The sequence below is a fragment of the Aquarana catesbeiana genome, linkage group LG01, assembly GCF_042186555.1.
Source record: "Aquarana catesbeiana isolate 2022-GZ linkage group LG01, ASM4218655v1, whole genome shotgun sequence".
NCBI lineage: Eukaryota > Metazoa > Chordata > Amphibia > Anura > Ranidae > Aquarana > Aquarana catesbeiana.
This window is the reverse complement of record NC_133324.1, coordinates 440,770,316-440,796,191: the sequence shown is the minus strand read 5'-3', so window position 1 is coordinate 440,796,191 and position 25,876 is coordinate 440,770,316. Positions and strand designations below refer to the sequence as shown.

Sequence of the window (25,876 nt, the reverse complement as noted above, 5' to 3'; positions counted from 1 at the left end):
CCCTTAGACACACTCCTAAACCCTGTGGACAGCCTTCCAAGAAGAGATGAAGCTGTTATAGCTGCAAAGAGTGGGCCAGCTCAATATTGAACCCTAAAGACTAATGCCGCGTACACACGGTCGGACTTTTCATCTACAAAAGTCCAACGGACGCCGACGGACTAAAGCTGGCTGGTAATCCGATCGTGTGTGGGCTTCTCCGGACTTTCAGCAGACTTTTTCAGCCTCAAATCCGACGGACTTTAGATTTGAAACATGCTTCAAATCTTTACGTCGTAACTACGACGGACCCCGAAATCCGCTCGTCTGTGTGCTAGTCCGACGGACAAAAACCCATGCTAGGGCAGCTATTGGCTACTGGCTATGAACTTCCTTATTTTAGTCCGGTGTACGTCATCACGTACGAATCCGTCGGACTTTTGTGTGGTCGTGTGTAGGCAAGTCCGTTCGTTAGAAAGTCTGCTGCAAGTCCGCCGAAAGTCCGCCGGAAGTCCGCCGGAAGTCTGTCGGACAGGCTGTCGGACTTTTGTAGACGAAAAGTCCGACCGTGTGTACGCGGCATAAGACTGGGATGCCATGAAATTTCATGTGCGTGTAAAGGCAGGTGTCCCAATACTTTCAGTAACATAGTGTAGCCTTTTATGGAGTTGAGTTTAGGTTAGGAGCTTTGGCAAAAAAATGCCAAAAGCTCCTAAACTCAAGTTTAGGAGCTGCTAGTGGACATGAAGTGTAAGAGCCAGTTCACACTGAGGCAGCACGACTTGCAGCGCGACTGCCTCAGGTGACCTGCACACAACAGCAGTGGCGACTTGCAAAGGACTTCTATATAGAAGTCAATGCAAGTCGCCTCAAGTCGCCCCCAAAGTAGCACAAGAACCTTTTTCTAAGTCGGAGCGACTTGCGTCGCTCCTATTAAAACGGTTCCATTGTACAGAACGGGACGCGACTTTTCAGGCGGCTAGGTCCCTGACAAGTCGTCCCAGTGTGAACCGGCTCTTAGACTTTGGAATCTAGCAAGCGGTTAGATGTCCTTCTGCAGAAAGAAGACAACTACCATGAGAATTGGAGTTATTTTCATATGACCTATTTTTATGTACCTTTTGATCTGGTGGTTTCTTTCTTTCTTGGTATACCTACTTATAAAGGGTGCAGAAAAGACTAGTTTTTAGTCTGACCTAAAATCTTTGTTGCAAGCTCATGCAATGTTTTCTACTAATCCTTGCTTTTTGTTCTGTAGCAAAAGGGGCACATGTTCCTTTTTAGAACCAGGGTTATGTTTTATTGCTAGATATTTTTTTGCATGGGTTGTGTGTTTTGAGCAGAGGAAGATGTCTTGTGAGCCATGTTATGTTTAGGCTACATGTTTGTTATTCACTGTGTTAAAATGGCTGCTTCTAAAGCAGGTGAGCTTTCCAGCTTCTGTAAAGCCTTGTCTTCTCTCTCTAAAAAATGTACTGGAGCTATTTAACAGAGCAGTGCGTTCTTTATCTGGGAAGAAAGGTCTAAGCTGGGGGAAGGGTAGAGGTTGAAAAAAACTGGATGAACTGCTTCTTTTGCATGGAGCCTTGAAAGCAGAAGTCATCTGCTTTTTGGGTATAAAAGGGCTTTGCTATGTAATGGACTGTGCTGGAGAGCCATGGGGTGGGGTTTCATGTTTTGTAATTTGATCTACAGCAGATATCAACCTTTATCACACAATCCAGCCCTGTGTTCAGAAAACTCAGAGCCTGACGTTTTTGGCAATTTGTATCCACCGCAAAGATCTACAGGAGGTAAAATAAAGACAAGCTGTGGGTTTAGATGAAACAAAGCAAATTTCAGCCAAACATACCAGATTAATTGCAATTATGTTTTTTTATCTCTGTTTTATTATATCCTTTGAAAGCTGTTTTTGTGTTTTTTCTCTCCTGTCGCCTATAAGTTCAGCAGCTGCAATAGAAAAAGATATATCCTGCACATGTACAGCCCAAAAAAAGAACAGGGTGGTGCTCTCTCCTGTGGTACTAGGGGGTGCTGGTCTTAATGATTGCTTACACTGATTAATCAGATAGCAGACAAAGAGCCCTGACTGATAGATAGGGCTATAATAATGCTGGAACATACTCGCAAGAAGGCAGGATGAGAGAGTTCTAACCATTGAAGTTTTTTATCCAGGCTTCAGGGTTGGGAGCACACACAGCCTACAGACTTGGCAAAAAAAAAAATCATTTATCAAAGCTGCATAGTTTTTTTTTTTACCTACTGGGGCCCCTTGACTGCATAGGCAATTTTCTTAAAAAAGTGAACATAGCTTTTAAGCTTTGTTGCTCATTGATTTGTGGACCTTTAATTAAAATCGAGTTTGGCTAGCTAACAGGGATTCATTAGTATAGTTGAATGTGGCAAAGCCTAATTAAAAAATTGTAACTTTAGTGTATAATTGCAAAGCACTTCTGCACTTGTGAAGGTACCTGGGATACCCTGTTTTTTTTTTTTTTTTTTTTTTTTTTGGGGGGGGGGGGGGGGGTGTTTTTATGGCCTGTGAGGAATATCATATCCACTTCTGCCTCTGATTACTGGATTACATGCATTGTATCCAGGCGACCTGGTTTAAGACCAGAAAGAGTTGGTGAGAGCTTGCACCTCTTCTGATATGATGGGTGGTTTCATCCACACAGCACTGGGAGAGGATAAATAAAACAATTGACTTAAGCCTGGTACACACATTTTTTTTGGGAGAGGCTAAATAAAACAATTGACTTAAGCCTGGTACACTCATTTTTTTTTTTTATCAACCAGGGCTGAATGAAAAAAAAACTTGACAGCTCAGGAGGAGCCGCTGTACAAGCTATGTGATGTTAGTACAGCAATCTGCCCTGCTGTGGTATTGTGTTTTGACAGGGTGGACTGCCCCACTTGCCAGAACACTCCAGTCAGCGATTTCAGTCATTGGCTGGGAGCCAATCGGCAGACCTCTTTTTTTCGATTGTGCTCCTTCAACATATGTCGGACTGTCTGCAGTGCACACAGGTTGAACGTCAGACGGTTTCTCTTTAATCGGCCGATGCCACCTGACATTCAGCACGTGTGTACTAGGCTTTAGGCTGAAGCATGCATCTGCAGAATGCAAGTGTTGTATCATTCACGCCTAACACGTGTAACTAAGAGACTATAGTTAGAGACAAAAGGGGGCTGATTTACTAAAGGGCTTGGGAATGTTCACACAATGTAAAAATATCCATTCATGTGAAAATAAAATGTCTGATTTACTTTTTTTTTGCACATAACTGGATAATTAAAATGAATGTTCACACTTTTGTGTGTTTAAGTCCTTTTAGTAAATCAGCCTTATGAGTTTCTTTCTTTGACACATTTTTTTTAACGTGCACATACACTGTCTAGTAAGTTTTAGGCAATCTTTCCCTAGTCAGTGGGAGATGATGTACAAAGTTATGTTTTATTATCCAATAGCAATTAAGGCTGATATTTTCCAGACTGATTTAGGAAGTTATTCCAGAATCACCAAATATTGGAGATATAGGTTGAATTAAATTACATTGGATTAGGTTCATTTAAATTATGTAATGATCATTTGGAAATAATTTTGGTCAGTGTCACTATGTTCATGTGTGTATGCTCCAACAGGTTGATGGAACAATTTTACTGTACTACTTACCATTCCCACCTAATTAGCAGGCAGGCATTACCATGTGTATCAATGGTGCCACATTTTCTGTATTTTGCTAGATTAAGAGTATCATTTTTTTTCTTTTTGTCTTATTGGAATGTTGACTTCCTCTTAATGAAGACAAAGTTCAGTAGCACCCATGTCTTAGTTAAAATAATGTGTTTGAATGGCAATTATTCAATGTGCAACAATCACTTTTTTTCTGCTCTATTGTCTTTGGTGTACTACAACCAAGAGGCGGATACACCACTTAACCAAACTACACTTAATAGCCCTGCAAATGTTTAAAATTTTCAGTGAGATAACTTTGCAGATCCTGTTGCACAATGTATAACAAGTTTGTATGTTCTTTCTCTTTCAGAATTTCCTAATGTAAAAAAATAACATTAGAACATGGAGGTTCTTCAGTGTGATGGCTGTGACTTCAGAGCTCAATCCTATGAAGATCTAAAGGCTCACATACAAGATGTTCATACAGCATTTTTGCAGCCCACAGACGTTACTGAGGAAAGCTCTAGTCAGGCTAGATCTGTGGGTACGAATTCCACCAGCCAGTCAGAAGCTGTGTTTCCTTCTATGAAAGATGAATTTGTGCCTACAGAAGAAACTCATGGTGGGTTAAATATATTTTGAGAATTCGTTTGTTTACCCCAGTGATCACTGTGAGTCTACATTTTCTCATGTTGCCTACTACCCATCAGACCAATCATTTCTTATTCCATATGAGAGTGGTGTCTGATCATAAATAGAATAACTAAGAGGTTGCCTGTTTTCATGTCAGTTTTAGATTGCGCTTTGTATAGAGAATGTATTTTAGAACTAATTTTTCTTGTTCCCTTATTTCTTTCAGATCAGACTACTCCACAAGCAACTACTGGATCATACTACAGTCAGGGCCTTGGATTCTATAGTCAACCTTCTGCCAGCAGTTCTAAGCCAACCAATAAGTTTTTTCAGTGCAAATTCTGTATTCGCTATTTTAGATCTAAATACCTCCTTGTGGAGCATACTAAAAAAGTCCATGGACCTGGAGGAGGGAGCCCTGGAGGTCCTGGAAATGTAAATTATAATATTATGCTACATGATGGTTTTGGCAAAGTCTTCTCTTGTCAGTTTTGCACATACAAGTCACCAAGAAGGGCAAGAATAATTAAGCATCAGAAAATGTACCACAAAAATAGCTTAAAAGAAATGCAAGCAACTTCAGTTTCCCAAACCCCCCCTGTATCAATGCCAATGCAAGAAACATGTAAAGAACTACCAGCTGAAGTTGTAGAACGCAGCATTCTAGAATCTATGGTAAAACCTCTAACGAAGTCTAGAGGGAACTTCTGCTGTGAATGGTGCAGTTACCAGACGCCACGGCGGGAGCGTTGGTGTGATCACATGATGAAGAAACACCGGGGAATGGTCAAAATCCTATCAAGTTTAAGACAGGATGGACTGAATATATCAGATCTACAAAATAGAAGTTCTCAAATACCCAATCCTGGATCTAGTTATATGCCTCTAAACATGGCAACACATGATACAGCTAATGCTAGTATGTCTGCCTATAGAAATCCTGTGAGTAATCTTCCAAGTGGTAATCCATCAAAATATCAGTCAATGCCACATGTTCCAGTGAAACAACCAAAGCTGGCCACAAATCCTGGCCTTTTGAATATGTCAGAAAGGTCTCCCTATGAAATGTCAGAAAGATCCAGTTCGATGATGGATATGGATGAGAACAGTTTTTTTAACGATTCAAGCTCAGATGATGACTATATTGACATTGATGGGGAAAATGGTTTAGGTTCAATGGAACTTGGAATGTCTGGAGAACCACTGTTGGGATCTGAGAACAACAAACTGTTGGAGACAAAGGGAATTCCCTTTAGAAGGTTTATGAACAGATTTCAATGTCCATTTTGCCCATTTCTCACAATGCATCGACGAAGTATCTCTCGTCATATTGAAAATATCCACTTGTCTGGAAAAACCCCTGTTTACAAATGTGATGAATGTCCCTTTTCTTGCAAAAGTCCCCTCAAGCTTGGTGTACACAAGCAGTGCCATGGTGGTACATCATCAGAGTGGGATCCCATTAATTCACTTAGTGAAAGCATGTCTTCGTCATTAAATGAAGCATATGAGAGTAACAGTATAAATGGCAAAAAACCTGGAAGCATAGCAGACTCTTCTCAGCAGAACCCATACAAATGCACTATGTGCAATTATTCTACAACCACTTTAAAAGGTCTGCGTGTTCACCAACAACATAAACATTCATTCTGTGACAACTTGCCAAATAGTAGTGGTAATCTGGTACATCAAATGCAAGGTGATGAAACAGATTTGACTGACTCTAGCACAGTAAGAAAGAGTCAAACATCTATTTTAGGATTATCTTCCAAAAATAATTTTGTAGCCAAGACGTCTCGGAAAGGATCAAGTGAGTTTCCTTTGGACTTGTCACCTGTGAAGAAAAGAACTAGAATTGATGAAATTGCAAGCAATCTTCAGAGCAAGATCAACCAAAGCAAACACAAGGAGGATGCAGTTATTAATGTGGAAGACGATGAAGATGATGAGGAGAATGAAGTGGAAATAGAAGTAGAATTGGACAAAGAGGAGGATCCATCAGAACAGATAGAGTCAGGAGATCAGTATGCTATGCAACACATGTGGAATAGAGATATTGGAATGTCCCCAAAGAACACAAACTTTAGAAACATTCAGAACAATTATTCTGGAGGCAATAGTGCAGAAATTGAGTTGACATTATCAGACGATGATGAGGATTATTACTACCAGTCTGCTAGTATGAAAGACCAAGAACAAAATTCTTCTCTTGCTTTAAACCAGTCCAGTTTCTATGAGAGTGACCAACTAGGTGAAAATCTGGATTTCAATGATGAATCTGGAAGGTTATATTACTGCAAACACTGTGATTTCAGCAACAAATCTGCCCGAAGTGTTAGTACTCATTATCAACGCATGCATCCCTACATAAAGTTCAGTTTTAGGTATATCTTGGATCCTAATGATCACAGTGCTGTATACAGATGTCTTGAATGCTATATTGACTATAACAATTTTGAGGATTTGCAACAGCACTATACAGAGCACCATCCTGAAGCAATGAATGTTCTCAATTTTGACCAGTCAGATCTGATTTATAAATGCCGTTTTTGTTCATACACAAGCCCTAATGTTCGGAGCTTGATGCCACACTACCAAAGAATGCATCCAACTGTAAAAATCAATAATGCTATGATATTTTCGAGTTATGTTGTTGACCAATCAGAAGACCTTAATTCTGAGTCGCAAACGTTAAGAGAAATCTTAAATTCTGCTCCAAAAAACATGTTGACATCCACTCCATCAAGTCATGGCAATAACTCTACAACATCCTTTACTAAAAATACCCCAAAGCCATTTGCTACAGAGAATGACAACCAGAAGAGTCCTTCTGTTAACAATGTTGTAGTTTATGATTGTGACATTTGTGGATTTGCAAGTCCAAACATGCATTCTGTTTTAGTTCACTGTCAGAAAAAGCATCCTGATGAGAAGGCATCTTATTTCAGGATTCAAAAAACAATGCGTGTTGTTCCTGTGGATAGTGGAACAGCCATTTCTCAGTTGGCATTTGATGGAGGTGCTTCTGTTACTCCCAGTATTACCAATGTGGCTTCCCACCCAGAAGTAAATGTTGAGCTATATTACTGCAAACATTGTTCATATAGTAACCGCTCTGTTGTTGGAGTATTGGTGCATTATCAAAAGAGGCATCCTGAAATTAAAGTAACTGCTAAGTATATTCGACAGGCACCACCAACATCTGAGTCGCTAAGAAATGTAGAAGGCCAACACCATGCACCAGGAAAACCGCAACCTGTTTCAGTGCAGAGCACAAAAAAAAGAAGTCAGCCCAAAGATAATGAGATGTTTTTCTGTCAACATTGTGACTATGGAAATCAAACCGTCAAAGGAGTTCTTATACATTATCAAAAGAAGCACAAAGACTACAAGGTAAATGCAGATACTGTTAGGCAACATACAGCTGCAATAAGAAGTCTTTGTGAACAAGGCCAAAAGAAAGCTACTAGTACACAAAATGCACCTTCTATTACAGAGTCAGAAAAGACAAAACTTAGAAGTCTCAAATGTAGGCAGTGTTCATTTTCCACACCATATGTTTATTCACTGAGAAAACATATGAAGAAAGATCATCCTACTCTCAAGGCTACAGTGACTTCAATTTTGAAATGGGCTTTCTTAGATGGATTTATTCAAGCAGGTTATCACTGTGAATGGTGTATTTATTCTCATTCAGAGCCAAGCGGTCTTCTTGAACATTACCAAAGGAGGCATCCCGAGCACTATGTGGATTATACCTATATGGCAACAAAGTTGTGCGCAGGACCTGATCCTACACCTGCACAAGTAACACCTGAAACCAAATCCTATAATTGCAGAGACTGTAACTTTGAAGCTCCTTCTATATGGGATATCACTAATCACTATCAATCTTTCCATCCATGGGCGTTGAAAGGAGATGAATCCGTACTTCTTGACATCATAAAGGAGAAAGGAGCTGTACAAAGGTCACATTTCGAAGAATTGTCATTACAGACTGCGTCTACCCATAAAGATTCCATAAACCTAGAACCGCTTTTGGAGAGTGGAGATGACTCCAGTTTACTGCAAGAAAAAAATGCACAGCTGTCCTCTTCCCAGTCTTCTTCACCTTATCAGTGCGCAGTCTGCTTATCTGAATACAACAATTTACATGGCCTTCTAACACACTATGGTAAGAAGCATCCTGGCATGAAGGTTAAAGCTGCTGATTTTGCACAGGATGTAGACATTAACCCAGGAGCAGTGTATAAATGTAGACATTGCCCATACATTAACACACGTATTCACGGTGTTCTTACCCACTACCAAAAACGGCATCCTTTAATAAAGGTCACAGCTGAAGATTTTGTGCACGATGTAGAACCACCTAATGAATCAACTCAAAATGAAAGTGAAGAAAATAATAAAATATTTAAACAGGGTTATGGTGCCTACAGATGTAAATTATGCCCCTACACCCATGGTACACTTGAAAAACTAAAAATTCATTATGAAAAATATCATCATCAAGCAGAACCTAACATGCTCTCTAAAACAACAGAGAAAGAAGCTTGTAGTCCCAATCCAGATATTTACTCTGATCATATACCTCCTCACACAGTAGTTACTCTGGAACCAGGGGAAGTTACTGGGCTTACTGGCTTCAGACCACGCAAGAACATTAACCCACACACTGTCTTCAGATGTCAGCTGTGTAAATATTTCTGCTCTACCAGAAAAGGGATCGCAAGGCACTATCGTATAAAACATAATAATGTCCGAGCTCAACCAGAAGGCAAAAATAATTTGTTCACATGTGCACTTTGTTCTTATACTAATCCTATTCGAAAAGGTCTTGCTGCACATTACCAGAAACGGCATGACATAGATGCATACTATACACATTGTCTAGCCGCATCTAGAACTGTAAATGATGATATACAAGACAAAGTTGTAATTTCTACCCCTGATAATGAAGATTCTTCTGAAATGAGTGATGATTTGAAAAAGGCCATTGAGAAGAAAAAATGTTCACTTTGTGCATTTCAGTCTTATAGCAAAAAAGGGATTGTATCACATTATATAAAAAGGCATCCTGGAGTTTTCCCCAAAAAACAGCATGCTAGTAAGCTTGGTAGTTATTTTACACTTGTATATGGTGAAGAAAATGAGAGCCTAAGCTGTTTGGAAGAAAAAGCTGAAATCGATGTACCATCAGAGGACTCGGAAACCCAAGAACAAGAATTGCTTCCATTTAGATGTATCAAATGCTTTAAGTTGTCTTTTAGCACAGCTGAACTTCTCTGCATGCACTACACAGACCATCACTGCAAAGACATAAAGAGGGACTTCTCCATTGTGGGTACCACAGGTACCCGTTCCTATACAACCATTTATCAGTGCAAACACTGCAATGTCAAATTAAGCAGTATCGCTGAGCTAACCTTCCATTTAAACATACACATTGAAGATTTCCAAAAACGTGCCAAACGCCAAGAAAGGAGGAAGCAGCTGTTACAAAAGCAAAAAACTGCTGAAAGTTTAATTCCAGATGGCAAACAGGAAAAGGTAAGATACTGCTCAATTTAATGCTTTTGATTATATTGTTGTCTTATATATTTGTAAGTATTATATTCTGAGCCTTTCACTGGATAAAATACCAAAACCTGTACTACCAAACTGCTAGAAAAAAAAAAAGCTATCATTGAATACCTTTACTGCATAATCAGTGTTGGGGTAATGTTATATAGTTACTGGATTTATCTATTCTTAACTGTTTGCACGGCTTTGCCTAGGCACTCTGATATTGGCATAGGAAAATGGACCTTTAGGTAAAATGCAAGGTCTACTTAATATATCAGGGCACCTCCCATATATATATAAAATTATATATATATTATTATTTTTTTTTTTTTTTGTTTAAATGCAAATATATTGAAAAAATGTTAGTACATACACTAGCCTTACCCCAACTTCATACTGCAGGTGGTGATGTCACTATCCTAGTGAGATGCAGAAGAATCCTGACAATTCCAAATCTTGTAATATGATGATCCAGCACAGTGCAGGAGCATCTTCAGGGCATTATGCCAGAAAGTATCACTCTCATATGCGAGCCGTGAACTAAAACTGAAAGTAGGGTGTATATCTAATAACTTTTTTTCCCTGCAGGTTTCTTTTACTTTAAGGCTGGCTGCTGTTTATGATGAGGGAGGCATCTCTGATATATATGACAGGCACCTTGCAGTTTTTATTGCAAGGTCCGCTTTAAAATACAGTCTTGACGATAATACAAACCCAGTTACAACAATCGACCTCATTCATCAGTTTCTGAATGGAGAAAAAAAAACATTTTCATTTTCTAACTAGCTTCGAATTAATGAAAGGGAGTATATGATTAGTTATGGAAAATACAGTATGTTCTTTCAGATAAATGCTGGCACATATTTGTTACATTTGCTAAATTAGTTCAGGATTTAGTAATAACTAAATGTTACATTTTCAACAAACATGACTAGGTAGGTACTTATGTATGCCCTAAAGTAGAACTATGTCAAGCCAGACTGAAGTGTCTGTATATAAATATATATAAAACACATACTCTGAAGAGTACAAAAGTGGAGTTTATATAGTCTCACAAAGATTGACAATATATGGTAATATGCATAACCCTAAAATATTTTGTTTTGTTATTCAGAAAAAAGGTATACTTCTCCCACTGTCAACATTACCAAATGTTTCTCTAATGCAGGGAAAATGTCTGCTGAAGTATCTGCAAAAATCTACACTTCTGGGAGTGTCAATTTTCTGTGTCCCCTGCTGTGCTCAGTGGTGAGTGAGGGACCACTGAGCACAGCAGGGGAGTCGATTTCCACTTCAGCAGACAGTTTCTCTGGATTATAGCTGTCTTAGCAAGGTGGACACTGGGAGAGGTAGGTATTTTACTTCTTTGGAAAGATCTGTTATTGGCATTATAACTAATTATTGTTATAATAAAGTGAAATTCCAGGCACCACCCAACCTAATCTTAAAAATGCTTACTCCTAACACCTCTTCTGACTAACTAACTGGCGTAAGAAAGATCTGTATACATAACTCTTCTTAGGTTGCTGCGGGCCATTTACATGATCACCACTGTGTCAGCCAGCATGGCTGCAGGGGAGAGTTGAGAGGGCTCCAACAATGTCTAGTAAAGCCTAGAGCAGTGATCTCACCTATGGACCAACTATGGCCCATCTGTTGGTAGCTCTCCCTCCTCCCCTCTGAAGCCATGGTGGCTGACACATAAGAGCGAGATTATGTGACCAGAGCAAGCTGAAAATAGGTAAGTATACAGATCTTTCATACATTGGTTAGTCATAATAGATGTTAAGGGTGGGGTTGCATTTTTAGATTAGTTAGGTGGTGCCTGGAGTTCCATTTTAATTATAGTTGCTTTAAATGAAAGTTTATGGGTAAATTGTAACAATGTTTTTGAACGTGCATGGTCAGTCTGTAAAAGGGCCTTGATAAAGAGAACCTGCAGTGTCCTGAAATGTTACTGAACCCTTGATGTACTAATAAAAATGCAGTTGATAATGCTAGAAGTGGTATGCTAGCATTGATTACATCTTTTGATCACACATTAGAGAGTACTAATGTACATTTTTAATGCACATTGTTTACAGGGTTTGTTTTTTCATGTTCAAAAAATAAGTGCAGTTTGCATAGTTTTTGTGCAAAATATATATGAATAAATACATGATTCATACCCTTTCTTAAGTTATCATTCATCAGTTTGGACCTGAAAGTTAACTGTTGTGCCTTCAGACTGCAACATGTGCAGTTAAAAAAAAAAGCACTGCACAATGGCAGTGCAGTGAACTGATTATAGTAGGGTAGGTATTAAATAAAGGAAACCACACATTTTATAAATGGGTCCTGTATTTTATAACTTATGTCTTATTTGATATATCTAAAAGAAAAATTAGAAAATAGAAAAATAGAGCAGCATTCCATAGGAATAATGTATAAAAGCTGTTATATTTTGTCTATTAATTAGAATGGTCATCATTTAGTTTACGAAGTATTAACACTAGTTATAAGCATACATATTTATAAATGTCCCTCACAGAATTTCCAGGTGTTAAATAGCATTACATATAATCGATTATTTTGGTGTGATAACATGACACTATAGTTTACTTTTCTATTGAAATTATATTTAAATTAGAAGTATTCCGTTTCTGATCACATATGGGGAGATAAGTTACAAATCACCTTTTCATCCAACATTTTTTTCACACGCCTCTTCATCTCAAAACAAAATGATAAAGCATCAAGATTTTGTGTCCAACTATGATCTACATCCCTGTGGTTATTCGTAGAGCTTGATACATCCCATTGTGTGACTGAGTCATTGTGCTGCCTTGTTTGGAACCTTGTTTTTAATATTCGATTTCTCTCAGAGAATGCATAGCAGATAAGTATAGGGTTTGAGTAACCTTAATCTATCATCATTCTTTAAGCAGTCATTTTAGAAAAGTTTTGGGCATTGCAAGCGCAGTTAACATTTTGTCACTTGAGTAACGGAAATCCAGTTTTAGACTAAAATGGTTTTTGAGATGGATTTATGGCAAAAAGAAAGCAAAGCCTATACATGACAGGGACACCATATTGAAGAATTGGTCTGTAAAAAGTCTGGTTGTCATCCAGTAAACATTGCCCTTCAATTGAAAATAAAGAACAGAGACCTCCATTAAGCTCTTTTTTATGTTTCCGTTAGCACCTCCTTAAGTATAAAAAAATTATTTTTCTTATCTTTTAATGTACTGATTGTTAACTGGTAGCACTAGTTTCAAATTAGTCCTTAAGGCCGAATTTTAGTAAATAGTTAAAAAATAGTTATTTAAAAGGGCATTTTAACTATCAGTGTCATGTCATTTTCTGGCATAATATATTTATATTATGTTTGAGTATTTCTTACAGAGCTTAGTTGTAAATTTTAAAATATTACATTTGTATTTGACCAATTTGTAAGAGAACTTGAAGATGCTTTTTGTTTGTTGAATTATTTTATAAAATGCATTCCTTTCTTACACTACATTGTGAATTTTAGAGTAATATTATGTCTGTAAATAATGTTAGTCTAGTCTAAAGTGGCCATTTCTCTGGATGATCTATTACCTGAGTAGACCTGAGTTACTACTTGTGAACAATGTTCCTTTTTATTTGGCTGTGATAATTGTGCATTTTTCTGGCTATAGTTACAGACAGGAAGTGGTCAAGAGACAGTGAAAAAGGGATTAAAGGAAAAGGTAGTTGTGGGCTACAAATGTAAATTCTGCGTGGAAGTCCATCCCACTCTTCGAGCCATCTGTAACCATCTCCGCAAACACATCCAGTATGGAAATGCTCACCCACTTCCACCTGAATTAAAGGTACAAACTGCGACTCCTGGCAAAATGACCGAACATGCTGGAGCAACTTTGTTTATAGCATAGACATTTGTGGGAACAACATACTGCTTTGACATTCTACAATGCCAGCATCTGTACAGTTGAATTCTTATCAGTATGTTTGTTGACTATAGCTTATATGGAGCTCCTCAAACTGGTCCTCAGTCCACCCAACAGTGTGCATATATTGCAAATACAGAATAGGAAAGTAGGTGCATTTACCTAGTCAACGATTTTTTCATTTCTACCTGTTCTTTTATGAATAGAGATATGCAACACATGCACTGGTGGTGGTTTGTTTAATAAACTATACTAAGTAGTAAATATAAGACATGAAAGGTAAAGTTCATTCAGTGGTTCTTTCCGTTGTTAAAGGAAGCCTGACTTGGTAATATCACTCCTTTGAATGTTCCTGGTCCTTCCAGTCTAAGTATTTTTCAGTTGTAGTTCAGTTATCGGTCCTTCTCCAGCTGTCTGTAGAGAAAGGTGGAGGATAATTTGCATGATGTCACTGCCCCCAACTTGTGTTTCAAATAAAGTTTTTGTAAATGTTTTCATTAAATGTATTTTGATGTGCCAAATATATTTCCTTTAAGAGGAATAACATTATTTTTGTGGCAGTTGCTTTTATAGTGATTTTTTTTCCATGTAAACCAAAAAAAAGATGATCATGACAGAGCAACAATAAATATCTAATGACTTGGCTTTCATTGTGACAAGGACTTTGACAAATAGAGTTCAGGAACCTAGGGTGTTACACTATTACAAACTTCCTTTGGGTGCTGATGTGGTAGCAAGGATAGACTACAATTAACCAACCAGTTTAAAGGCGTTAGATCAGTATTTATTTATTTTTTGCTTTAAGTGAAAAACACTTCTAGGTAGTTTATTCTCTTTTTTGCATCAAATGACCTTCTAAAGTACTTTCCATATCCGTTTTCAAATATTACTAATAGTCAAAATGAAGTCCATGGAATAATTAAAGCACTTAGAGCAACTTGAATATTTTAATTTTTTACCTTTCAGAATATTTTGGAACCATCCAGCCTGTACAGCTTCCAGTGCTCTATTTTATATGTTCTAGCTATGCATTTTGTGATTCATGCCACCCCTCATCTGCAGCTAAATTAATGGGGTAGTTATCTATGTTGTCATGCACATTATTCATTGCAAGGTGGACATAGAGCTTGCCTCCCTACATCCAAGCTGGCAACTAGGGGTCAGTGCATGTGGAAAGCTAGGGAGCCTTCGCATGTAAACAAAGGACCTGTGCAGGCCAAACAGTTCTGAAACAGCTGTTTCATGGCCTTAAACTGTCACAAAATAGCAGTTATTTTTACCAGCTCCTACATTATTGTATATCCTGTTTTTAAGTAAATAGTTTCATCTTCAAATGATATCCAACTTTGCATAAAAAAACAAAAAACGTCTTTCTGGGTTTCATTAAACATACAAAAACATATCCATTTGACATGCAGGCTTTGTTATCTATAGGTGCATGCTTAATAATTCTGGTACAGTCAATGTTGCTTTTACTGTAAACATTTGTAAATGTGAAGTGTTCAGATGCTCATTTTAAAAGATAAGTCCACCTAGAACGAACATAAAATATAAGTAAAGTTAAAGTGGTAATGAACCTAAAAGCTAAAATTGAATATATTGCAGCTTACCAACTCTTAGATGTGGCATCTGCATTAGGTTTTAGGCTTTTTTTCTTTCACTTTCGCCTGATGATCCAGCCAGAAAGTCTGTTATCTATTTCAATTTCCTTTAACAGGCCTACCTGACCAGTTAAAATTGTCAACTGGAGGGTTGAGACAAACCATTTAATACTGATAGGGATGCTTGAAGTGCCCAGCTTTTATTTATGTAAAACCTTTATCCCAAAAAGAAAAAAAAAAACTTGCTGTAATTGTTTCAAAAGTGTTAGCTGGAGCTTTAATTTGTTATTCAACTCTATCTAAATTTTCTAGTGCATCTTATGCCCCGTACACACGAGTGGAAATTCCACCAGCAAAAGTCCGATGAGAGCTTTTGGTCTGAAAATGTGACTGTGTGTATGCTCCATTGGACTTTTTGCTGGTGGAATTCCAGCCAGCAAAAGATTGAGAGCATGTTCTCAATTTTTCGGTCGGAAAAAGTTCCGATCTGAAATTCCTATCGTCTTTACCAATTCTGACTCGCAAATTTCCTATGCATGCTCGGAAACAATTCAACGCATGCTCGGAAGCATTGAACTTAATTTTCTCGGCTCGTCGTAGTGTTGTACGTCACCGCGCTCTTGACGGTCAAAAGTTCAGCGATCTTTTGTGTGACCGTGTGTATACAAGCCCAGCTTGAGCGGAATTCCGTTGGAAAAACTAAGGCCCCTTTCACACTTAGGCCCCTTTTCACACCTATACGACTTGTCCCACGATTTTGTACTGCAAAATCGTATGACAAGTCATTCTCCATGATTTTCAATGACTACCATTCATATTGGCACGACTTTAAGTCGTGCCGACTTCAAAGTAGTCCCTGCACTACTTTGGTCCAACTTCCATACGATTTCTACTCCATAGACCTCAATGTTAAACCCTCAAGTAGCATGCAAATCGTACCTGAATAATATAGACACGATTTCAGCACTACTTTGTAAGCACAAGCTGAGAATGGTTAATGCCAAAGTTGTAGCAAAGTCGTACAAAGTAGTACTGCTCCCAAATCGCGGCAAAATAGCGGCCACGGAATCGCGGTAAAATTGTGCAACTTTGAAGTTGTATAAGTGTGAAAGGGGCCTAAGTCAGGAAGTGTGTTATTTTCCAGATGACTAGGTGAAAAAAGGAAAAAAAAATTAGCCATCCCATTTAAAGATTAGTACAGTCCAGTATAAAATTTGTATTGTTTTTGGGTGCTGCTTTAAAAAAAGCAAAGGTAAAATAATGAGCTGAAATGCTTCCAAACTATAAATATCTATGTGTGTGTATGCGTCTGTGTGTGTGTGTGTGTGTATATATATATATATATATATATATATATATATATATGTATGTATGTGTGTGTACCTGTATAGCAAAGAAAGCCTACTCCCAGGCTCTTTTAAGAGAAATGGAAAGTGAGGCCTGTGCCTCTCTCGCCGTTATAACTATGATCAAGCAGAGAGAGAGAGAGATATGCCCACCCTTCTTGGACCTGTGTATCTAAACCTAGAATCAAATATGTGATATATTGCAGCTTGCCAGTCTTTGGATAAGGTGGCTGCGTTTGTTTTCTTATTTAAGCTTTTTCCTCTTAATTTTTACCTGGTAACACACTTGCTGTTCTACGCTTACTCACTCTCCATGATTGTTACCCAGGCTGGACTTCAGACATATCTTCCTCTCTTTATATTCATTTCATAGTAGGTGGGGGATTTGGTAGTATGTAGGAAAAAGGTAACCTTGTTTGTGCTTCTGGTTCAGTCCACAGGAAGTGATTATGTACTTGCCGAAAATGTTTCTAGCTTCCTGTGCACTGCACTAAAATTTCAAACAATGACATCAGCCTTCCCAGTTCTCTTCTGGGGACTACAAAAAAACTCACACCCTGTATTATGGAGATGAGGAAAGTGGGAGTTGTTTAGTTCAGGTCACGAGGCTAGGGTGGCAATGCCACTCCTCTATGATTGCAATGCAGTGAGCATTGTCTTCCTAGAAGAGTAAGGGTTATTGACAGGATAAAAAAAGAAAACTAATGTAGCCAATATGTCTGAGGACTGGTAAGCTGCAATATATTACATTTTTTGTTCTTGGGTTTGGATATCAATTGATGACACCTCTTGGTGTGCTGGAAGATGTAAATAATACTTCAGTCCTATTTTGGCAGAGCAGATGGCTACAAGTATTCTGTTTTACAAACATATAGTTATGTGTGCTTTTTTTAAAATCGGATGCTCCTCACCTTGTTGACCTTCTGCCAAGAGCCATAAAGACATGTAAGAAAGCACATCTCCCTTAGCTGAGTTCATCCCATGTATTATGCACCTGATTTTAGGGAAATATTGAGTCTTACAATTAGAAGTTCCTTAAATAAACCTTATCTTTTTTGCTTACTTGTAAGGATGATGCCGAGGTGGAGGTGAGTAACACAGAAGTTGAAAAAGAGCCTGAAGAATCAAAACCAGTGGCAGAAGAGGCTTCCATAGAAGTAAAAAAAGAAGTAAAATTACCGAAGAGATGTAGGATTGGTGGCTACCCCTGTAAACAGTGTGACCGCGTTCTAATGTCAATGCAAGGCTTGCGTTCCCATGAGAGGAGTCACTTGGCACTAGCCATGTTTACTCGAGAAGACAAATACAGCTGCCAGTTCTGCTCCTTTGTTTCTGCCTTCAGGCACAAGTAAGCATTCTAAGAACGAAAAAAACCTATTCCGTTTGATTTATGGGTGGATGTTATGTTTATTTATGCACATAATAATATGCTCATCTCTGGCATTGTCTTGAGCAAAATGTTTTTAAATCTCAGAAAAAGCATCCAAAATGGCATGTAAAATTTAAGCCAATTGTATAGGTATATTTTCCTTTCATGTGTGTTTTTGTTCTTTATATAAATTCAGATTGAGAGACAATTGCTTTTAAAGGAACATTATATTAAAATTATATTAAAGTTATATTAAATTAAAAAAATTAAAACGATCAATGCAGGAAGGACCAATGCATCATGAAATACCAACCATTCTTGATATTGAGAGCATTTAAACCAGACACCTCTGCAATTAATTCACTCATTTAAATGCGTATGTGTGTCTCTGGGAAATCTTTGGTTGTCCTCTCCTTGACCCTTGGAGAAATGTTCAGTAACATATGCAGATAGCAAGAATCTTTCTGGAGGCAATCATGTATTTGGAGATATGACAACATGAATTGGACCAAAATGATCTGAATTGTTCTTGTAAAAAAATGTAATTACTCAAAGTAGTTATTACTGTGTGAGGTGATCCTTCTAGCTAGATGTCTTTTGTCACCGTGCAAACATGTATTCCTCTTGAAATATTTGTCCAAACCAATGTGCTAATCGTTGAGCAAAAAAAGCTAACATTAAAAGAAAACAAACAGAACTTGAAGCAAACTATGCTGATATTCTTAGACAGAACATGATACGTTGTACATTATATTAAATTGACACACATGACACACAATCCTTCAAAATTCACGAAGACACTCACGGATATAGGGAGCTAAAGGTTTCCCATTCTGTAAATTATCAGATTGAACTAAAAAAAGATTATCAAATGCCCAGTGCATAAATTAACAAAGTCAATGCATACATAGATACATCTTATTAAATCAAATAAATATAGGAAAATTCATTACACATCCAGCCGTAGAGCTTATACAGTAGTGCATGTAAATGTGAACACAGTGCTAATCAGCAAAAGAAAAGGAATCAATTTGCTTAACTTCTCTCTCGCTCTCTGTATTTGTAAGCAAAAGTTTAATTATTTAAAGCATTGCTTAGGTTGGACCCGTTTTGTCAGAAGCAAGTGATGTGCCTCAGGATTCGTACAATTAATAACAAATAAAAAGTTTATTTTAAAATGTCCCTTTTTTTTTTTTCCCCCAGTCTGGATCGACACCTCCAGGAACACCATGGACATTACAAGCCATTTAAATGTAAACATTGCCCATTCAAAACTTCTTCAAATAGCCGTCTGAAAACACATATTGCAAAGGCACATGGAGGTGAGATTTTGGAATGAAATAGGTGTGGTGTTCAGATAGTTTTGTTGTAAAATTAGATTTACTTAAATTGTACCACTAATTTTCTTGCATAACATTTTCAGGTGAACATGCCTACAAGTGCTCATTTTGTTCGATATCAAAAATGACAATCAGTCAGTTAAAAGATCACTGTATAAAGGTCCATGGAAAAACTCTTACACTACCAAAGCTTCGAACTATGGTTCCAAGTAGCCCACGTGCCAAACAAAGTACACGGATTGGGAAGGAAGGTGCAGACGGTAAGAAGACCATTCTATAGAATACCGTATTTATCGGCGTATAACACACACCGGCGTATAACACGCACCTCAATTTAGGAGGGAATTTTAAGGAAAAAAAACTTTTAGGAGGGAAGTTGAAGGGAAAAAAACTTACATTTAAATGCCCATCATTGCAGCCTTCTCAGTGCAGCCTTGCCCCAGTCCAGCCTTGCCCAGTGCAGCCTTGTCAGTGCAGCCTTGTCAGTGCAGCCATGTCAGTGCAGCCTTGTCAGTGCAGCCATGTCAGTGCAGCCTTGCCAGTGCAGCCATGTCAGTGCAGCCTTGCCAGTGCAGCCTTGCCAGTGCAGCCATGTCAGTGCAGCCTTGCTAGTGCAGCCATGTCAGTGCAGCCTTGCTAGTGCAGCCATGTCAGTGCAGCCATGTCAGTGCAGCCTTGCTAGTGCAGCCATGTCAGTGCAGCCATGTCAGTGCAGCCTTCCCCAGTGTCCAGTCCAGCCTTGCCCCAGTCCAGCCTTGCCCCAGTCCAGCCTTGCTGAAGCCTGTGAGCTTCAAAATCGCCGACCGCGATTTGAAAATGGCGCCGCCGGCGCCGAAATACACAGAGCCGGTCCTCGGCTCTTCTCGGCGGCTCTCGTTTACTTTCGGTTCCACTCGGACGGTGAGCGGAGCTATCCGAAACTAGCCGAGTATACTCGGCTAGGTTCGGGCGGCGCTCGAGTGAAACCGAAAGCCGCCGAGAAGAGCCGAGGACCGGCACTGTGTATTTCGGCGCCGGCGGCGCCATTTTCAAATCGCGGTCAGCGATTTTTTAATTCTGACAGGTCAGGATCGCAGGGGATCGGCGTATAACACGCACCCGCGATTTTCCCCTGATTTTAAGGGGAAAAAAGTGCGTGTTATACGCTGATAAATACGGTAAATGTCATGTTTCTTGTTGATACAAAAACATTTTAAACTATTTTTACCTTTAATAAATTGCTGTATATCTAGACACTCCCCTATGTATCAACACATGAAAACAGGTGTTTTCTGTACTATGTCTTGTTCTACTTTTCCTGCACATACCCTCACTTTTTATATTCTAGATTGACAGATAGCCAAGGTAATCTAATATTAAAGTGTAACCCCACTTTCGTGGGGGAAAATATTAGTAAATTAAGAAAAAAATAATATAGCATTCTACAATTGCGACACAAGTCATATTGTAATTGAATGTTTTTAAAAATTACCTATCCTTTTTAATCTGCAGCACTGTCATTTTCTGTAAAATGCAATGCAACATATCTACCTGGAGGTGTAGATACAAGATGCAAGTCAGATTTCAGGCATCCCTTGCAACAAAAATTAATTTTTGGTGAGATACTCCCAATAGGAAATCATGTTTAAAGGGTTGCAGGCCCAGCAACTTTCCTCATTAGTGCCCTGGAGGGGCTGCAGCTGATCAGAAAGGCTGCTGCCTCCCCTGAGGTGCTTGTGGAAGTGGAGTTATCCTTTAGTGGAGTTACGCTTTAAAGTGATACTAAAGTCTTTTTTTCAGAGCATCCCAGATCCACCTCTTCCCGGGTCCCTCTTTGTTGCTCCTGGCCCCATCCCTCCTGTCGAGTGCCCCCACAGCAAGCAGCTTGCTATGGGGGCACCCGAGCCGAGCTGCAGCTCTGTGTGCCCATTCAGACACAGAGCCAATGTGTGGCCTCGTCCCCTCTCTCCTGATAGGCTAATTGACTTTGACAGCAGCGGTAGCCAATGGCGCCGCTCCTGTGTCTCAGCCAATCAGGAGGGAGAGTCCCAGATGACCGAGGCACTTCTGCACATCGCTGGATAGAGATAGGGCTCAGGTAAGTATTAGTTGGGTTTACAGCAACTTTAAGTTAATAAGATTTTACTGATGCTAAATATTTCTGTTCAGCTTCATACTTAAATTCCTTTGTACCCTACAGGTTGTATTGTGGGATTCAATTGGTATTTAGACAATATTTGCTTATCTTGAAGGCGATCTCAGAGTCCAGCTTTAAATTCATACACATGCTACCTGCTTATTAGCTTGTTACCTAGTGACAGGTTTACATAACCTGAACTTTAGCTAGATCCTATGTCTTTGTGTTTATCGGAAACTGAAATTTTGACTACAGCAGTTTGGACTGTCAACCTCTAAGTGTGACTATATGTTTTCTTTTATAGAAGCCACATATTCTGAGCCACCAGATGTCCAGCAGCAGCTCAATCATTATCAGTCGGCTGCTTTAGCCAGAAATAACAGCAATAATAGTCCTGGACCTCTACCTGTGGTTACAATAGCACTAGAACATAAAGAAGATTTTATCCTCAAGTGTGAATTTTGTGACTTTTCCTCTGGGTATATCCAAAGCATTCGCCGTCACTACAGGGACAAACATGGAGGAAAGAAGCTGTTTAAGTGCAAAGACTGCAACTATTATACATGCTATAAGTAAGAACAACCCACAGGGTTTAACTCAACATTCCATCAGAATAGTGAAAATAACTATGCATGAAGGGTAACTGTGAGAAGAGAAGTGGGTGTATGGAGCAAGTCTTAAGCTGATGCCTTTTACCAAAGTTCAGTGGGTGTTGGGAGAAAATCTCAATCCCAGCTTAAAGTAATTGAGTTAGCTTTTTGTGCAAACATTCATTGAAAAATTGTGCATCAGAACATTTTTTTTTCCTGCCATTTATTGAGTCAACTAATTTCAATCAAAAGCCCTTGAAATTTCATCCAGACCTGTTGTTTGAATGGAATTCTAGATTTATTAAACCACTTTTATTACAATATGTACAATTCTTCCCAAACAAAAACCACATTCACAGTTAGAAATGTATTTATTTGAGAAAATTTTTTGTATCCTGCTTTTTCAAATTTTCTTACCACTACCGATTCAATGCCAATAACCATTAGAAAATCAAATGAACATTCCGAAAATGACAGTTTTCTTATTAAATTCTACTGGTGTATGTCCAGCTTAAGAGTAAGGCTCTGTAAGCTTGCCTGGGTTCAATTTTATAAATCAATACATACATACATGTGCATGCTCCGATGATGAGAAATAAAATGTGCATGGAGTTTGTAAGTCTCCCTGGGTTTGCATAGGCTTCCTTCTGTGTTTTCTTACGCAGTCCCAAAACAGATGTAGGTTAATCTACTTCCTCTCTTGCATAGATGTGTAAATATCTTTGGCAAGATGTGATATAATACATTTCAGGGTCAGGATTTGTGAATGTTGAAATACTCTTGTACCTGTAATAGTTACAAAAAGTAACTATTTTAGGCTGTTGCCCCTAATTGTATGTAGATAGAGAAATATACTAAGCCACCCATGATATCCTCTTAACCCACTGCGCCAAGGAAAAATAAGGAAAAATAAATTGTAATGTGTACTACAAAAGAGCGTACAATGAAAAGCTACCACTTAAATAAATAAATATGTGAAAATGTCCAAAATCACAACCTATACCAATAATGTGCAAATAGGAAGAGATAGTAGCGCTAATGAATGCAACCTATAACTATGAGCCAGATAGTGTTAAACTAATGAATCTATAGTTATAGATGGAAATAAACAATGCATAAATGTGTATAAAACACCCAGTGACAAGTGAAATGATATCTATATGATGATGAAGTCCATGAAATGTGAATGGCCAGGACAAAATAAAATATAATATATAAAGCACGAGAGAGGGAGGCAATACAATCTGGTGAGTGCGCTCTTCAGAGGGAGTGGTGTCACTAACACGGTGGTGTGGTGGAAGATTAGAAGATTTATGCCCCGTACACACGGTCGGACTTTGTTCGGACATTCTGACAACAAAATCCTAGGATTTTTTCCGACGGATGTTGGCTCAAACTTGTCTTGCATACACACGGTCACACAAAGTTGTCGGAAAATCCGATCGTTCTAAACGCGGTGACGTAAAACACGTACGCCGGGACTATAAACGGGGCAGTGGCCAATAGCTTTCATCTCTTTATTTATTCTGAGCATGCGTGGCACTTTGTCCATCGGATTTGTTGTCGGAAAATTTTATATCCTGCTCTCAAACTTTGTGTGTCGGAAAATCCGATGGAAAATGTGTGATGGACCCACACACGGTCGGAATTTCAGACAACAAGGTCCTATCACACATTTTCCATTGGAAATTCCGACCGTGTGTACAGGGCATAAGAATACAAGAAGATTGGAAAATATTTTTTCTTGGAATTTTGTGCTTTATATATTATATTTTATTTTGTCCTGACCATTCACATTTCATGGACTTCATCATCATATAGATATCATTTCACTTGTCACTGGGTGTTTTATACACATTTATGCATTGTTTATTTCCATCTATAACTACAGGCATACCCCACTTTTAAGTACGCAATGGGGTTTATTTACTAAAGCTGGAAAGTGCAAAATCAGGCTTACTTCTGCATAGAAACCAATGAGTTTCCAGGTTTTATTACCAAAGCTTAATTGAACAAGCTGGGATTAGAAGCTCATTGGTTTCTATGCAAAAGTGAGCCTGATTTTGCATATTCCAGCTTTAGTAAATAAACTCCATTGTGTACTTAAAAGTGAGGTATGTATAGTGTCATTATTTTAACACTATGTGGCTTGTATGTTGCCCCTAATTGTTGTGTTTGGTGTCAGGTGGTATTTTAACGGTTTCTCACTATCAAAAACCGAGCAATTTAAGCCTCCTTCATGTGGATGAACAGGCATGGGCAGTGTCGAGGCACTGGGGGAGATTTTCTAAAACCGGAGAGTGCAAAACCTGATTCAGCTCTACACAAAAACCAATCCGCTTCCAGGTTTTATTGTCAAAGCTTAATTGAACAAGCAGAAGTTAGAAGCTGGCTACCATGCATCGCTGCACCAGATTCTGAGTGCACCAGTTTTAATAAATCTCCCACACTATGTTACTCTTGACTGTACTGACAGACAGCTGAGAGGAGCCACAGTTGTCAGACAGTTTTTGCATGTATCCACACTTAAAGCAATTTCCTTTGGTATGGACATCAGTCCCTAACCGCAGGTAAATACATGTGGATAGCTACGGAGCCTATCGTTCTCAGATAAAAGGCAAGTGGCAAAAATACCTTTACTTATGTAGTGCAAGGTTGGAACATAAAAACGGGGACAAAGCAGCAGCTTCTAAGTGTAGCAGTTAGAACATTTAATAGTTAAAAATCATAATGGAAACACTCACAAACGAGCGATAATGGGTATCATCCGCGCCATCCTGGGGACTGCCTGGTGTCGCTGGCTGGAACATCTGTATGGCTGTCTTGTGTCCAGTTACACTGGTGGAGCCCAGCTCTCCCAGAAAGCTGGGACAGGGATCAGCGTTACACAGGAACCATGGCGAGGTGTCGTCACTTCCAGGTACGGGGTCAACGGGGAGCTGTGCACGTTCGGAGCATGCGTACTCCTTCCTCAGGCTCTGCTGGGGGCCATCTTTGAAGAGGGTTTCTTATATGTATACCCACATATCTAGACTCAGTCCTGCTTAGGGATGAGCTTGGAGTTCGAGTCGAACTCATGTTCGACTCGAACTTCGCCAGTTCGCCGAACAGCGAACAATTTGGGGCGTTCGCAGCAAATTCAAAAGCCGCGGAACACCCTTTAAAAGTCTATGGGAGAAATCAAAAGTGGTAATTTTAAAGGCTTATATGCATGGTATTGTCATAAAAAGTGTTTGGGGACCTGGGTCCTGCCCCAGGGGACAAGGATCAATGCAAAAAAAAGTCTTAAAAACGGATGTTTTTTTGGGAGCAGTGATTTTAATAATGCTTAACGTGAAACCATAAAAGTGTAATATCCCTTTAAATTTCGTACCTGGGGGGTGTCTATAGTATGCCTGTAAAGGGGCGCATGTTTCCCATGTTTAGAACAGTCTGACAGCAAAATGACATTTCAAAGGAAAAAAAGTAAATTAAAACTACTCGCGGCTATAATGAATTGCCGGTCCGACAATACACATAAAAGTTCATTGATAAAAATGGCATGGTAATTCCCCACAGGGGAACCCCGAACCAAAATTTAAAAAAAAAATGACGTGGGGGTCCCCCTAAATTCCATACCAGGCCCTTCAGGTATGGATATTAAGGGGAACCCCGGCCAAAATTAAAAAAAAAAAAAATTGCGTGGGGTCCCCCTCAAAATTTATACCAGACCCTTCAGGTCTGGTATGGATTTTAAGGGGAACC

At 38.9% G+C, this 25,876-nt stretch overlaps 1 protein-coding gene across 3 annotated transcripts in view; it reads left to right on the top strand.

Moving 5' to 3' along the window:
- Positions 1 to 25,876, top strand: part of ZNF462 (zinc finger protein 462) — a 110,968-nt gene that overhangs the window by 65,101 nt on the left and 19,991 nt on the right. For 2 of the 3 annotated variants that reach the window (XM_073636136.1, XM_073636137.1), the window contains exons 2-8: positions 4,029 to 4,280; positions 4,518 to 9,841; positions 13,519 to 13,692; positions 17,788 to 18,065; positions 19,290 to 19,408; positions 19,510 to 19,686; positions 21,847 to 22,114. In XM_073636136.1, the coding sequence (XP_073492237.1) occupies positions 4,061 to 4,280; positions 4,518 to 9,841; positions 13,519 to 13,692; positions 17,788 to 18,065; positions 19,290 to 19,408; positions 19,510 to 19,686; positions 21,847 to 22,114 (6,560 nt within the window). In that variant the 5' untranslated portion in view covers positions 4,029 to 4,060. The remainder of the gene's footprint in view (positions 1 to 4,028; positions 4,281 to 4,517; positions 9,842 to 13,518; positions 13,693 to 17,787; positions 18,066 to 19,289; positions 19,409 to 19,509; positions 19,687 to 21,846; positions 22,115 to 25,876) is intronic. The other variant, XM_073636146.1, reaches the window with a different exon arrangement.